Below are 15,847 nucleotides of genomic sequence, written 5' to 3'. Positions count from 1 at the left end.
AGTGTTCAGGCCTCTTGACTGGAGAGCTGAGGCCACACTCATTGTTCAGGCCCCACACACTGTTCAGGCCACAAACTATTCAGGCCATGCTGGCTGTTCACTCACACTGTTTAGGCCCCACACTCTGTTCAGGCCACAGACTATTCAGGCCATGCTCACTGTTCACTCACACTGTTTTGGCCATGCTCACTGTTTACGCACACTGTTCAGGCCACGCTCACTATTCAGGCCACGCACACTGTCGGGACACTCATACGGCATGGCCACATACACATTGCAATTGATGAAATCAAGCATTTGACGACTACGACACTTAAGGGCATGCATCAGCTGCGAGAGATCATGAACCTTTGATTAAAAGTTGGTTTCACCAAATTACTGCTACATTGTGCTGTTGTGAACCAGCATTTCACAGCTGTGAACTTCTCATGAGTACAAAAGCATTAGGGTTAGGGCTTGTTGATTGGTTTCATCCCTGTAATGCTGATCCCTCTAGAGTGGGCCATCTGCTAGGGGAAGGTATGTGGGTACAGCAGAGGTTCCATCTCGTGCAGTGAATTGACGAAGCTCTCGGGATCATCTGTCTCAGACGTGTCGGAACTCTACGAGACACTCCTCACAGTCTCGCGCTCAACGTCAGACGTCCAGATCACGTGGTGGTGGTAAGTGAAGGAAACTACAGCTTGTCTTTTACACACCCATATTTAATTACTATTATTTGTTGTTTAGTTTCCACTGTTACTTCTTGACCCTGTATGATGTCTTACTTTTGTTGAGCCTCTGCACTGATTTAATTCATTTGGTGCACTGCAGGAAAATTTTTAGTGGTAGATTTCGTTAAATGATTGCTAGTCTGATTTAGAAGCTGTCTGATTGGTCGTACCATTCGCAATGCCATTCGGAACAATGCAACAGGTACCTAAACTACCGGCTTGAGGCAGTCATTCGTCGGGAGAGCGGTGCTGCAGATGCCGTCAGTGCCCTCGTGCAGCGTTGCCTCGAAAGAACACCCGTCAAGAGACCCCTGCCTGCCGAACCACGGAAAACGTGGACCGACCATCGGTTCAAGAACCACATGCTCGGCTTGCTTGCGACACACATGACTTCGCCACGTGACGCAGCTGACCTCCTGCAGTCTTACTTGGGTGACCGGGAGAAGCGGAACTTGGCACTGGTCCAGTGGTGCGTTTGTCGGCAAGCTCCTTGCTTAGATTGTGCGCTGTTTTCGGTGGTGGCAGCCTGTTTTGTTACCACTGCCAAGCAAGGAAACAGACATGACCTGCAGCATGAACGAACAAAACAATGTCCCACTAATAAGTGTTGTAGATTGGAGGCAGGTTTTCTTTTGTTCATTTCAGCTCAGTCCGCTCGTAAAGAAATGAAACAAGTACAAGTAGACATAAACACACAATGGTCTAACATCCAGGGAAATGTATAACCGGAGCTATTTACTGTGTACAATATTTATTCAGTGTTGCCATTGTTTTTCAATGTCACGCAGTTCGATCGCAAGATGGAGACCTTTATTAACAGGGTTTTGTCAAACGAGAGTCCGCAGATTCTGTCACTGCATTGTGAGAACAGCCTTGAAAAAAAAAAAAACAAATGCCTTGTATATTTTTTGTCTTCTTTTTCCCTTTTTTTCCCATGTTGCATTAGGACGGTGGAGCTGTACTTGCAGGCCAATGACAGGGAGCGGGCGGAGTCCATCCTGCAGGAAACCCTGGTTTCCGGCCTGCAGTCGCTGCGGCTCTGGCAACTGTGAGGCCTCGCACTCCTTGTGTTTGCCATTCCGGCTGCCTTTTGCAGCACTTTCTTTTTTGCTTTTTATCTGCGCCATATTCCACTTTTAGTGGTTGTACTGCGCTCTTGCAGCTGCAGAGTCCTAAGCCAGGCCTGAAAGCTAGGCAGAGGGAGTTGTGGTATTGGTGTAAGGTTGAACTGAGTGGAGGTTATTTGAAAGAAATGCCTGATTTAATATTGGAAAATTCTGTTTGTGTTGGTGGGTCCTTATGGTGGAATGTGGTGACTTTGTGCCATCTCGGGTGCTTCCTCCTGATTCAGCCTTGTTCGCAAGTATAAGCAGGAAACTTGCATTTCATTTGGTATCCTCCATCGCGGCTCTGCTTCTGGGCATTGTGCCTATGTGAAGCACAGCGTCGCAGGTTCAGTGCTTGTCCTTAGTGTTGGCATTTCTGCTGGGGAAAAACGCCCATGCACCAAGAATTCGGTGCACGCTTAAGAACTCCATGCAGTTGAAGTAGTGTGGAGATGTATGCTGCTGTGCTCCTCATTGCTTGAAATGTTGACCTTGAAGCATAAAAGAAAATGCACACTAGTTCTATAGTTTTAAGATTTTGATTTTGGCCTTGTGAACTTGGTAAGCATCTGCATATTTACCTCCTGCATTGCATTGAATTCAGTCTTAGTGTGGAGATCATATTTTTAATTCTCTTGAGAAGTAGATTTGGCATTTCATTTGTATGCTGTTACGTGGAGGTGGGAAATGTTTCTCATCTTTAGTTTTGTGTGTGTGTGTGTGTGTGTATGTGTGTGTGTGTGTGTGTGTGTGTGTGTGTGTGTGTGTGTGTGTGTGTGTGTGTGTGTGTGTGTGTGTGTGTGAGAGAGAGAGAGAGAGAGAGAGAGAACGCTATCCAAGTCAGCCCACCATCTGTATGGAGTAGTTGAGATGATTGCCCACAGATGGCAGCACGAGTCGTCATCCGATTCTGCTCGTGTTTTGATATATTCACAAATGACAGCTGTTTTCCCACTTGTGGTGGTAGACCACACATGCAACGATTCCACATGGACTGTACTGTGTAATGCTACATTGTACTATGTACAGGTGAATCTCAATTATACTGTCACGAAGACGACGAAACTGGCAGTGGCGCGGGACGTAGCGCTCCTGCTGGGCCAGCAGCCATTAAAAATCATCTCACTGCCATTGTTCATCTCGCCTCATTCTTTGGCCAGTCGCCACGTAACATTTGGTGTGAGGTGCGGAGTATCATCCCCATCCTGATTCTGAAGCTTCAGTGTCCTCCATCAGCCGTGGTCGTCGGCCGTGAGTTCCTGATCCGTGCCGCCGGCCATGTCCAGCTTGCCAAGTCCGAACCGACCTCGCCGCCTTGATCACAAGACACGATGCTGCCGCGACCCGACCCCATGACCCGGCCGACCCGAGACGCTGCCCACACGTGAGGACACTACCCCTCTGCCCCTTCCATTCGGTGTGTCCAAGGGCTTTGGCCGTCGTCTCCTGGCGACCTGCGGCTCGGAAGCTTCCTGGACCGGGATTCATTCGGCCATATCTTTCACCGTGGCGGCCTACACTTCCCCCCATGCCATTTCTGTTGTACCGTCCTCTGAATCCATCACCATCGAGCGCATCTCTTCATCGGTGTCTTCTATTCACGGTGTCTTCTATTCTCGGCAGTCCCGGTTAGTGTCACGATGATGATGAAACTGGCAGTGGCGCGGGACGGAGCTTTTGTACTGGGCCAGCAGCCAATAAATATCATCTCACTGCCATCGTTCACCTCGCCTCATTCTTCGGCCGGTCACCATGTAACAATACGAACCTCACGGGGTTGCGAAAAAAATTCAAATCATTCAAAGCAAAAAAAATTCGTATTCGAAAGCATTGGAAATGTATTCACGAAATTCTGTCTTTGGCTGATAAGATTTAGTATTTACAGCTGTGCAGGCACAGCTAACTACTCTTGGTGCATACAGCACTCTGGTGATAAGGACGTTGTCAATGTGCGGGTTGAGTGCCCACACATACTCGTGATGTCACCAATCTCCTGGCCTCACACCGCCACTGACTGCTCCCTGCACATACAGCGTGACGAGCCATTGCGAAGTCGGTGAAGTGTGGCTGATGCGTCGGTTCACTGCTTGCGGCGTGTACTGCGTGGCTACTGTTTGTGGCAGTGTATGGGCAGGGCTTGTGCTCAGGGGTGTGGTTGTGGCTCGCATGTTCGTATCATCTGTAGTGGTGCAGGAGTGTTTGGAACATCCGAAATTCTACACATTTTACAGAGAGAGCACTCTGGCCGGCGAATTCTATGAATTTGTATCATCCCAAAGTTTGTATCAATTGTGTTAATTTCACAGATTCTACTGTAATGCCATAATATAGTGTAGTATAGTGCTGTGGTTCAGTGTGGTACACTAGTCTACAGATAGGATAATGTGATCTCTGCAAGACCTGGTTGTGAGTAAACTGCTGAAGGGCACGGGTTGTTGGCGATTTGAAAGAGTTCAAAAGTTGTCAAAAAAAAAAAAAAACGCTGGCCTTGATAACACTCGTTGAACACTACTTCGTGTTCCTAGGTCTAGATTTAGCATTTAGAGAGTTGAGTTTTTTAGCATGCGTTGCATGAATTTTGCTTTGCTTTTTTAGTGTTATAAGTGCCCCGTTCGGTTGGCTGTCTGGTTTTGTCATGCTTGTATTGTGCCCAGAGGCGACATTTTGTGGTGGGTTCTGTTCACTGTTACATCTGGACGGGGCACTTGCCTGTTCTGCCAGGAATGAATTTGAGAAGTGTGCGTTGTCTATTCAAAGCTGATGAGGCAAGTTTGCTGAATGCTCTCAGCAGCAAGGGTTGCTAGGACACTTTTTTTTTTCATAGCTCCTGAAGCATGCTGCTGTTCGCCAGCGCTTGCTCAAAGTGACACTGCATCTGCTTATCTGGCAGCGGTGGTCTACATTTGGTTGTTTTTGTTGCAGTAGTTGGCAGTTCTCATTATTCTTGGACACACAGGTATATATTTACAGATGCACGTCATGCCCCATTGTTTGTTCGAAGTTCAGTCCATGGGTTGTCTTCAATCAACTGCCTGGTGTGCTGATTTTCTAAAGAGGCACTGCATTTACTCTGTAGTATAAGAGGTATTTTACATTAATCATGGTTACCAGTTTTGTGTTGTTGCTCTTTTACCACTGCCCTCCATTGTGCGTGCTTCCCTATCTTTCAGTTCATCAGTAATTAGGATCCAGCTGCAACCGCATCTTTGTTTTGGCAAAGCAAAACTTTTTCCAAGCATTGATTTGGTGTCACGAAATTTTTGTTTTTGTCACCGTGTGTTATGTGTTATCAACAGGTGTATTTGGAGCGGTTTTCGTTTTCACTTGTGATGTTGAAATGACCTAGGCTTTGCCTGGAATTATTGCATTTCTCCTGTGTATGGGAGTGAGGCATGCTTCTGGGTGGTTCCATTGCCTTTGTGTCCTTTTCTTTAATAATTATTCCTTAGAGCTTTTCTGACTTCTGTCCCTCATTTCTCTTTGTCTATTCTTTGTGGACCCAGTGGCATCCAGCTGGCCGTCACCGATGGGAACTGTTATGAGGTGCGTTTCCTTCTACCCTTGTGCCGGGTAGCGCCTTCCGAGGACCCAGCTGCTAGAGTTTTTCTTGGGGGGGCCTGGGGTTGTGCGACATTCCTCTTTTGCAGGCGCACCGACTCTTTGAGGCTGCCGTGCTGAGCATGCCGTACCACTGCGACCTCTGGTGCCACGTGAGTCTAGCTGCTAGCTGGCTTGCTTCTGCTGAGATAATCCTAGAGAGGGAGCATGCAGTGTCCCTCGTATAGCGACAGCTCTGTGTGGCATGTTCGGTGAAATCATGTAGTCGTCCGCACTCTGTTTCTTATCTGTCCTCTCTCTCATGCTCACCATCTCGTTGCCCGGTGCAGCTCTAAGAAAATAAGACTGGGAAAGCGACCATACATCACATGCATGACACTCTCCCCACCACCCCACCCCATGACGGGTTACTGCACCCTGCAGCTCCGACTCAGACACTCGCCAAAAGGCATTCGCTAGAGCAGGGAATTTTAAACCTGGCTTCTGTGGAAGCCCGGTTCCTTGGGAGTGTTTTTGGGGTTCCCCTGAGCACCTAAATCTACATGTGCCTCAACCCCTCCAACTCTCCTTTTTGCCCACTTTATTTTGGGACTGATCACAGTGTAGTTGTTCACTGAACACCGTTTCACTGCATAGCTAGTCATCAATGATTGAATGATGGTGTTTCTTGAGCTGCCGCTTGCTCCTTTTTATGTGCACATAAGGCAGGAAGGGTTGGATGCCAAGTCACGTGGGGTTCCTTGGCACCATTTGAAAGCTGTTGTTTGGGGTTGCCCCTAGGCATAAAGATGGAGAACCCGTGCGTTAAGAGCTTACGCGCTATACTAATGTGATTGTAGCATCATAGTCGCAACCTGCATCCCTAAAGAGAGTTATTAAGTACTCTGGCTGGCATCAGCATTTCATGCCACTCTAGCTGTTGCTGCAACGCCTATTACTACAAGAGTAAATACTATGTGCTTTTTATTTTTGCCCTCGTTGGTTTTGTTTTCTTTTGCCACGACCTTGCACGCTGCTCCGTATTGGCTAGTCTACTATGAGCGTTTGCTGTAATTCAGGAGCTCTTAGACCAGTCTTGTTTCTGCTCAATGTATTGCCATGAGCTGCATTGCCAGCGAAGCGGCCAGAAGCAGGGAAAAAAAAAACTTAACAGTGCAGTTAGTTTGGCCAACACTGGATAGGTTTACAAAATAAATGGCGCTTTTTGGTGTAAGGGGAACTGCACAATGCACGATGGAGCAGGAAGGGCGCAGGGAACATAAATGTAGGGCTCTCGTTGCAAGTTTGGCTGGGAAGGTCATTGGTGTTTAATGCATTCCTTAAATAAAAGGTTCACAGGCGTGCCTATCACCCAAAGAACTGACTCTCATCATTTGTGCCTGTGTGTGGCAGTATGCTTGCTCTGGCTTTCGTGTCCTGCATGGATTCAACAAGGCTATGCCTGCACTAGCGGTCATAGTTTGGTTGCTTATGAATACGTTCACGCATTCCCTTCGACCATGGGTCGCTGACAGGAGGAAACACTATTATAGGTTTGGCACATCGTTCGGTGTTCTAGAAGGAAGGAAGTGTTTTAAACTGAATTTAAGTTTGAAAACCAGTGTTTCTAACAAAGCGTTCAAGCGCTTTAGTACCTACCCAGTTTTTGGCACATGATAGCCTTAGCCACTTATGTATGATAAAACCAAACGCACTACACTGCAGCAGAGCCCGGTTAGCAGTTAATGCTGTTCAAACCATCGCCTTGTTGTGTGCTAGTACTGGGCGTGGTTTAAATTGAGCCCTCTAATACCTTGCCACTTGATGCCTTTCTTCTGGGGATTCTTTTCCCTGTGTGCCTCCTCTTTCTTTTATCCCTCTCTACCCGTGTAGTTCCTCATCTACGAGCTGACCCAGGGTCACATGGAGCACGCCCACAAGGTCGTTGAATCGGCCTCCAGGTACCAAGTGCCCGGGGCCCAGGAGATCCTGAACAGTTTTCTGGCCGAAGGTGGGTGGACATCATTCGTTAGCACTGCCTTTCATTTGCGGTTTATCCTCGGTGGCAGCTTTCTCTCCACCTTATGTCCAGAGCTCCTTGATCATACCAGTTGCAGAACTGCACTTCGAAACCTGACTATTCCCTGTGGCCATTACAGAGGTTAGCATGACTTGTACAGGTGCAGTCAAAAGTGAATGGAAGGCAATATTGGGGGAAAAACTTAATTCCGCGGCCTTTATTTTGTGCATCCTTGAATTGATTAATGCCACCTAATTGTGGTTTTGCAAATTAAACAGTGCCTAAATAAATATCGACCGTTATGCTTTCGATGTAAAGAAATTAATGTTGTTATTTTCAGCAGAGTCGCCTTCCAGCAGAGACGGCGGGTGTACATAGTTCACTGCTCAGTGGCGTCGTGAGAGTCAGCTAACCTCGGAAGTTTTCATCCAGTCAGACTCTTGATCGTGTCGTTTCAGAACTGGTATGATCAGAGAACTCTTCCAAGGAGCCTTGAGGTGGGGAGTGACTTAGTTCTGTGGCCTATCAATTTGCCTTTCTTGTTTAGTGGCAGTGGCTTTAGCAGGAAGGTTTCTCAGGTTTCTTCATGACCCTCTTTCTTCTCTTTCCCTTCCCCAGTGCAGAGTAGTGGGCCAGGTAAGGATACTTCAGGCCGACCAGTGTTTCTCTTAGGCCTTTCTCTTTGTGGCGCTGAGCACCAGGAACAGTGGGCAACTGACCGCTGAAGAATGGCTGTTTCTCTCCAACCAATCGCCGTTGTGTAGACTAACAGCTGTCACTTTCATGTCTTCGTTGATTACAGACACAGCATGTGGCTTCAGCCTGATTTAGTGAACTGTGTGGAGTAGTACCATGTTTGCTTGACCTAACAGTAGCGTGTCTTAACCCTGCATAAAAAGGGGCTCTGAAGCACATGTGGCAGCCCTACCGATACTTTCTGATGAACCCCCCTTATTATCATGGCTTCTCTTGCATGTGTTATATGGGTGGTTCTGTCCATAGCCTGTGCTGGAAATGGATGAGGCCTTCTGAAAGTTTAGTGTAGCTTATGCAGTCTGGTCGGGAGAGGTGATCACAGAATGATCTGACAAGCACTAGTCGTCCCACAAGCAGGTCGAAGGCCTGCCTCATAGGGAAAGGAAGCGCTGCTTCAACAAAGGCTGCTTCAGAGTCCCTTTCAAAGACATGCACCTCAGGAGGAGCTCCCCTTGTTCAGGTGGTGGTGTGTGATCGTCTTGCCAATTTCAGAGCTCACGGAAGAAGATGCACTGAAGCGCCTCGGCCTCTTCCTGTTGCCGCCGTAAGGGGCTGCCATGGCAGACTCCAGCGGGTGTCCCGCACGTGGGGGGTCGTCTGGGGTGTCGCGACACCCGCTGAGGCGGCCTGTTGTAAGTACGTTTACATGCCAGGGGTGCGAGCACAGAAACCCCCCCCCCCCCCCCCCCCCTTCCTTCTTGAGACATCTCCCTCTTCCTTAGACACTTCTTGCCCCCTCCCTTTTTTTTCATTGCCTCTCGAACATGTTCACCTCCACACTGATGGGTCGTGCTGCTTTCTTATTGCACCGCTTCACTCTGGCAGTGGTCCTCAGTTCCTCCTCCTCCTCTTTTATTATGGGTTTTTTTTTCCCCACTTCTTTCCGCCATTGTCTGGCAGTTCGCTAAAGTGATAAATGCTAGCTTGGCGTTCGAAACATTGTTTGCTTTCTGGATGTCCTAAGCATACTTGAGGAGCATTCACCTACACCTTGGTGTTTAGGGCCCTTCTGTCATAACTTAATTCACTGCTTTGAATGCATGCCTAATCAAACTTGTACACCTTTCTATCATGTTCGAGGTCTTTTCTTTTTTTCATTTTTTTTCCCCCCAATTCCTTGCATGCCTTATGATCAATTCAGAGTTGTGGCACGTAACAGCTCCTTCATCATGCTCCCCTTGCTATGATTTTGGAAGTCTCCCATCTCAGCATTAAGAGGAGAAATTTCACTGCTTCTCATCCTCTGCTTCCACCTTCAATGCACAAATTTTGTGCTGGGAAGAAGTACAAAAAGAAAAAGAATGATGGACAGCAAAGGGGAAAGGGGATTGTCCTGGCCACCAGCTCGCAGTGGTATTGTGGATGGGAACTAAAAAACGCTGCACATGCGTTTGAACAATCAAAAGCGCTCATGACTTGAGCGATGGCGAACTGAAGCCTAGGTGGAAGACGCGCAACGGGAAGAGCAAAAAAAAAAAAGAAGTGGATGTGAAGTGGAAGATGCATCGTCATTCTCAGCAAGTGGCGGATGATTGACAGGCGGCGGCGAAGCCTTCAACAAAGTGCATCTGTGATACCGAACTTCTTTCTAGCCTAAGGAACCTCTCTCAACTGCGCCACTGCTGTTCAGTTTTTGTGTGAACTACCGTGTGATTGCATGGCAGTTAGGCGCGTCTTGGGTGGCTCGTTTTTATTTTTATTTATTTTAGAGCTTGAGACATCTTCCAGTGTTGAGATTAGCTTATGGCAGATGCCCACCTTTCCATTTTTTTAGCATGTGAGGCTGTAAATAAAAGATAGTAGTCTTGCCTTGAGCCGGGAGATACTGCAGTACCTTCAGTGTTTTTTTTTTTTCCCCGACTAGTCGATTAAGTTTAGTTCACTTGAACTGCATATCATGTTACCATTTTTCTTCTCTCATTGTCTTCCAAGCATTGTTCAATCTAGTTGTTTTTCAATTGCCATTTTGTTACCTAGGCTTTCCTGGACAAGTGTTTTGTTGTTCAAATACAGTGCCATGCAAACACACTTTATATTTATATAAAGTGTTAGCTGCCAATTAAGATTACGGAGCTTTTTTTCTTTGTAAAAAGACTGGAATAGAACGGAATGGAGGAATTGGCCACAGAGTCCCATCTTACAGCATCTGTACATTTTTCCCACTGCCCTGTGCATATATTAAAAGAGTATGTTTGAACACATTGATTGCTCTGTGCACTTTTTGGCATGTCATGGTGAACCTTTTGTACCTTGCTGCAAAGTGTCACCAGACTTGCCTTTCTTCACTAGCATGCTTCTTCTAATGTCTAGATCTCGGCAAAATAAATTTGCTGTCGTGAGCAGTATGAAAGGGAGCAGCGTTCTTTATTGGTTACTGCGTAGTTGTATGTGACAAGGACAGTTTTTTCCGTTTGCTTTTTTTCCTTATCCAAAAGTGATTTTCAAATTCAGTGGAAAAATAATGCGAAAATTTGCAATTTTATGTAAAAAGCTTGCACCCTTTCATATTGCTCATGACTATACCACTGCAGTTACTGGAAAAATTTTGTTATTGCCATCATTGCGCGCAACCCGTAATAGGTATATGCATCTTAATCTTGAGCGCGAATTGTACAAGGCGCCATTAATTCACCTTCGATGCAAATATCTTCTGTCTGAATATCGTTCCATAAACTCCTCAGCAGGTATACATAGTAAAACAATGCAGCATCCGCGTTGTTATCAAAACTTCATGGCAAGAAGTTCTTAGCATATGTGTTCAAGAGTGTTCTTGGCAAGCTGCTGTGCTGTGCAAAGAAAAGTAGCAGAGAAGTGATTTTTGCTGCAAATGCTTCTTTTCAATTTGCTATAAATAGGTTTGTGCTTCATTAAGTCACTTCTATGAATCTTGAGGCACACACCCTTACCACACCCACATTTTATCTGCAGTAAGAGGCATTGCCTTCTCAAGAAAGGTGCCTTCAATGCGGCAGCTCGTGTTGCACATTTTAATGCAATTTGCGAGTGATATATTGTAAAACATTAGTGGGTATGCTTCAGCTGATATTCACTGCAGTGAGTACTTTTGTTAGGCTCGATTATGCCAGCTTAGCAAATGGCAAAGTAAGCCAGTATGAAATGACTGCGAGTGTGCCAAAAACACCTTGTAATTAATGTTATGCAAGTGTCTAAGCAGTTGCCAGTAGTTATCTCTTTCTTTAAACGACTTCGAATTGTTCATATGGCAAGAAAGTCCAATTTCACGGTGCCTCTTTGCAATATATATTCACAACAGTTCACTACCTCTAAAGTGGTGTCATGCCAGTCTATTGTATCTGCGTGATGTGGTACATTGCCAAAGCTGAAACATTATGCGGTTCTGATCAGTCTACATGTTCAAGCTATTTTCCGCAATGTTGGTGTAAGCTAGTGGCGGTGCACTCATGGTGTTGGCTGTACACTGCCCCCTGGAGTGGAGGCATTTCAGCGCCTCGTAGGATTACTGCTGGTGTCTGCAACCCCAAGTTGCTATTGCATAATCAAGGTAAACCATTTTTGGAATTTTTTTCAAATTCTGTTATATATTGCTTGTTGAGGGACTCTGCATCAGGATTTGTGATGACAGGTTGCAAACAGTTTTCGGTCTAATTAGCAGTTTTTGGTACCTGTAACCATCTGCGGAGCAGCAGGACACTTGTCCCTCTTGATTCAAGTGCCGGCAGACTGAAAACGCTCCCTTTGTGTAGACTGTTTATGTGCCGAAGCACCAATTAAACCACAGTGTTATCTCTAATAGGCCTCCTTGGAGTTCTCTGTTTTCACAAGCTTGAACGTAGTTCGACGACGTGTAGTTGGGCGTGAAAAAAAAATGTGAGAACTTGTTGAGCCTTTAAATTTCCATCAGGCCCAGAGATGTGTCTTGACCACTGTAAGCTAACCATCCGAATATCCCGAGGTAACTCGCGATGAGTGCAGCGGAATTTTTTTCGGGAGCCGCCGCGGTGTCTCGGTGGTTAAGGTGCTCGGCTGCAAACCCTAAAGACGCGGGTTCGATCCCTGCCGCGGTGGTCGCATTTCGATGGAGGCGAAATGCTAGGTACGGATGGAGACCCGTTCACCATCTGCTGTGCGGTGTCAGTGGCACGTTAAAGAACCCCAGGTGGTATAAATTATCCGGAGCCCTCCACTACGGCGTCCCTCATATCCTTTGTCTCTATGGGACGGTAAACCCCATAAACAAAAAAAGGATAGGCGTTGTATGACGTCATTTCTAGCGACAGACGTTTTTAGCGTACCGGAGACGTAACCCTGTTACCGGACGACTCCTGCGCATGCATGTCACTGCGCGTGCGCGGGAGTTGTCCGGTAACTGGTATACGCCTCCGGTATGCTAAAAACTAAGTGCAGCTACTAGCTTCGGAACTGACTTGGCAAACGGCGCGCTGGATTTCAAGGCCGCTGGCAGGTCCGAAAGGCACAGACTGCATCATGAAATTAGTGACTGGTTGCGTCGGATCGTAAGCCTGCTATATGCTTGCTATACATTGCAGGTCGCAACTTATGCTGCGCCATGAAATTATAGCGACTGGTTGTGTCAGATCGTAAGCCTGCTATATTGCAGCTCGCAACTTTATGCGTAAAATGAAGTTAATTGAACTCCCAAGAGAACGTGGCCGATGGTTGGTAAGTCGCCGGTCTTGAGTCGGTAGCCGATGTGCTCGTCCGACTAAACGGGCCAACGTCGGGCAACGGCTGGCCAATTGCTGTGTTGGTTAGTGGTTGGCAAATGCAGACAACCGAGTACTGGCAAACGCCTTGCAATAGTTAGCCGCCGACGCGTAGGCAAGCAAACGGCCGACCACGTCGGTTATATTTTAAGAATTGTGCGCAACTGGGGCCCAGCCACAAGTCTAAACGCTACATGTCATATCTTGATCGTGCGTATAACAGCCTACAACTTTTTCAAACATTCGAGGGTACCATACCTTCATTACACGCGCATGCCACACGGTCGTATGCCCGAGAAAATGGCCGTCGTTTAGCCCTGGTTAAACCTGGAGTGACGTGATTGCTACAGCTGGCCGAGCGGAACTCGCTCAGTCGAATTGCGAAGTCAGTCTTCCGCCGCTGCGTTTCGCTGGGCGTTCCTCCATTCTTGTTCCTGGACGTGGATTCACTCTCTCCCCCTCTCCACTCCTCCCCCACTCGGCGGCACGCGCACCAGCTGCGTGCTTTGACGTCACTCCGCGCATGCGCACAACTGACGAGGCGGGCGGCGTCTGCTCCGCCGTCGGTGCGGCGCGCACACCAGCTGTGGGCTATGACGTCACTCCGCGCATGCGCACAGCCACGGCTAGGCACGCAGCCACGCTGACCTCGCGAAGTGGTTGGCGTAGTGTAGCTATCGCTACAATAACGTCTCATTACGTTTGCATAATCTTCATGACAAATACGACACAGTAATAGAAGACATCTGCAACATGGACCGCTTATTTTCACTTGTCGCTCGTGTCATCTCAGAATCATTGCTCAACGCGCAATAGCCACAGGCGCTAACAGAAGGGTCTTAGATTTTGAGTGTATATATATATATATATATATATATATATATATATATATATATATATATATATATATATATATATATATATATATATATATATATATATATATATATATATATATATATATATATATAAGGTCATGAAAATTCCTCGTTCCGTGGTTGCATGCACAGAATGGTGGTGTTGCGTGACCGCTCTTCTAGTTTGCATAGCGTTTAAATTCATAGCTTGATTTGCGTGCCGCTTCTGCTCATCGTTGGACATTGGTATTCGTGAGCGTGATATTATAACTATTCAGATTACACCCGTAACTTTCGCCCCTAACTCTTGTCTAGAGAGCACTAACACTCCTCCTAGCACTCCCAGAATACCTCTTGAAACAGGAGCAGAGCAGCTACTCCTGTCCTGAGGAGAGTCTAACCACCCTTTCGGGAGTGCGTCACTCAGCTATCCGGATGTTTTTCTGTTTGCACTGTAGTGCCTGCCTACGTGCGCGCGTAAAAACTTTTATTGGTACATAAAACGCCGGCTGGGGTTTGGGATGGGGCGGTACTGCTACGGATGGACAGGTGACGATGGTGTTCTTATCCAACCGGTATCCCTTGGGCCGCGGCGGCTGCCTCCGTCCGGGCCATGACGGCTTGAACGGCCGGGTCGAAACTGGACAGCATGGCCTCCCACTGCTCTTAATTGTGTATGTTTGTGCTGTATTTTGGTGGTTCTTTGGTACAAGCTCATAACACGTGGTAAAGATTTGCTGGTTGATGACACTTCTTACAGTGTTTAGGGTATGATTTGAATATAATGAACGTTATGTAGGGTGTGGGAAGGTGTTTTTAATCCTCTCAAATTACCGATTGTGCCTTGATGAGCGATTTGTGTGCTGGCGGGTATGCCAGCCTGTCTACTCTGTAGTGTTTTAGGATCTCCTGAAAGTTGAAAATTGGTTTTCGAGTAAACGAAATGGCGCAGTAATTGCCTCATATCTCGATGAACACATCTCAATGAAAGAAATGAGAGGAGGAAGGGGGACTGAAAGGACAGAGAAAGAGGTGCCGTAGTGGAGGGCTCCGGAATAATTTCTACCACCTGGGGATCTTTAACGTGCATCGCACAGCAAACGGGTGCCTTTGCTTTTCGCCTCCATCGAAACGCGGTCAAAAGCGCCCGTGTGCTGTGCGATCTTAGTGCACGTTAAGATCGGCTAGTGGTCGAAATTATTCCGAAGCCCTTCACTACGGCACCTCTTTCTCTCTTCTTTCAGTCCCACCTTCCTCCCTTCCTTTCTTTCACCGTGATGTGTTCATCGAGTTATGAGACAATTACTGCGCCATTCCCTTTCCTCAAAATTCAACCAACCAACGTCTTGCTGAATAAATTTTATTTCGTAGGACGTGCCTGATCACTGGAGCATAGTACGCATATAGCAAAATTATTACAGTCCGGGAACTCGACGCGGCTCAGTAGGCGAGCGCCCTAACCATTGAGCCACCGCGGCGGACAAGACGTTAGAACTGAAATTTGTCGGTACTGTGCACATATGTTCACTTTTCAACTTACAGAAAGACAGTGCAATCAAAAATAAGCTTCCGCTCCGCATTCTTTTTGCCATTGAGGCCGCCGCGGTAGCACAGTGGTTATGGCGCTCGGCTGCTGATCCGAAAGACGCGGGTTGAATCCCGGCCGTGGCGGCTGAATTTCGTTAAAGGCGAAATTCTAGAGGGCCGTGTACTGTGCGATGTCAGTAACGTTAAAGAACCCCAGGTGGTCGAATTTCCGGAGACCTTCACTATACGGCGTCCCTCATAGCCTGAGTCGCTTTGGCACCTTATCAACCCATAAAATATTTTTGCCACTGAGCTTGCGTCTTGTTTGTAGTTCTTGTAGCAGTTGTAGCGTCGTTCGCACATGACTGCACAAAGCTAACCTGCAGAACCATCGCCCCCATTCAAATCACGCGCGGCGTCTGTCAGGTCACGTGTCAAGCGAAAGCTCCGCCTCAAGTCAAAGCCGTCCTAACGTCATTAATGCATAGAAGCATACGATCCATTTATGTGCCGGTTGCGCGGCGAAAAAAAGCCAAACTTCAAGATCGCCAACGCCCGTCGTCGATTTCGGAGGCCATGAATGTGGACTTGTTTCAAAAATCATCAAAACTGCGTTTGGGAATCT

The 15,847-nt window shown here is 47.1% G+C and overlaps 1 protein-coding gene across 10 annotated transcripts in view; it reads left to right on the top strand.

Annotated features, from left to right (window-relative positions):
- The window catches only part of LOC144104072 (uncharacterized), an 85,271-nt gene extending 74,938 nt beyond the window's left edge, over window positions 1-10,333 (top strand). For 2 of the 10 annotated variants that reach the window (XM_077636863.1, XM_077636862.1), the window contains exons 29-35: window positions 555-662; window positions 916-1,182; window positions 1,660-1,761; window positions 5,323-5,362; window positions 5,467-5,529; window positions 7,250-7,367; window positions 8,625-10,333. In XM_077636863.1, the coding sequence (XP_077492989.1) occupies window positions 555-662; window positions 916-1,182; window positions 1,660-1,761; window positions 5,323-5,362; window positions 5,467-5,529; window positions 7,250-7,367; window positions 8,625-8,680 (754 nt within the window). In that variant the 3' untranslated portion in view covers window positions 8,681-10,333. Of the gene's footprint in view, window positions 1-554; window positions 663-915; window positions 1,183-1,659; window positions 2,588-2,636; window positions 5,363-5,466; window positions 5,530-7,249; window positions 7,655-8,575 lie in introns of those variants that run through there. The other 8 variants (XM_077636861.1, XM_077636860.1, XR_013308428.1 and 5 more) reach the window with 7 other exon arrangements.
- Window positions 10,334-15,847: the final 5,514 nt, after the last annotated feature.

This window comes from Amblyomma americanum, chromosome 9 (assembly GCF_052857255.1).
Source record: "Amblyomma americanum isolate KBUSLIRL-KWMA chromosome 9, ASM5285725v1, whole genome shotgun sequence".
Classification (NCBI taxonomy): domain Eukaryota; kingdom Metazoa; phylum Arthropoda; class Arachnida; order Ixodida; family Ixodidae; genus Amblyomma; species Amblyomma americanum.
This window is presented reverse-complemented; position numbering and strand designations above follow the sequence as displayed.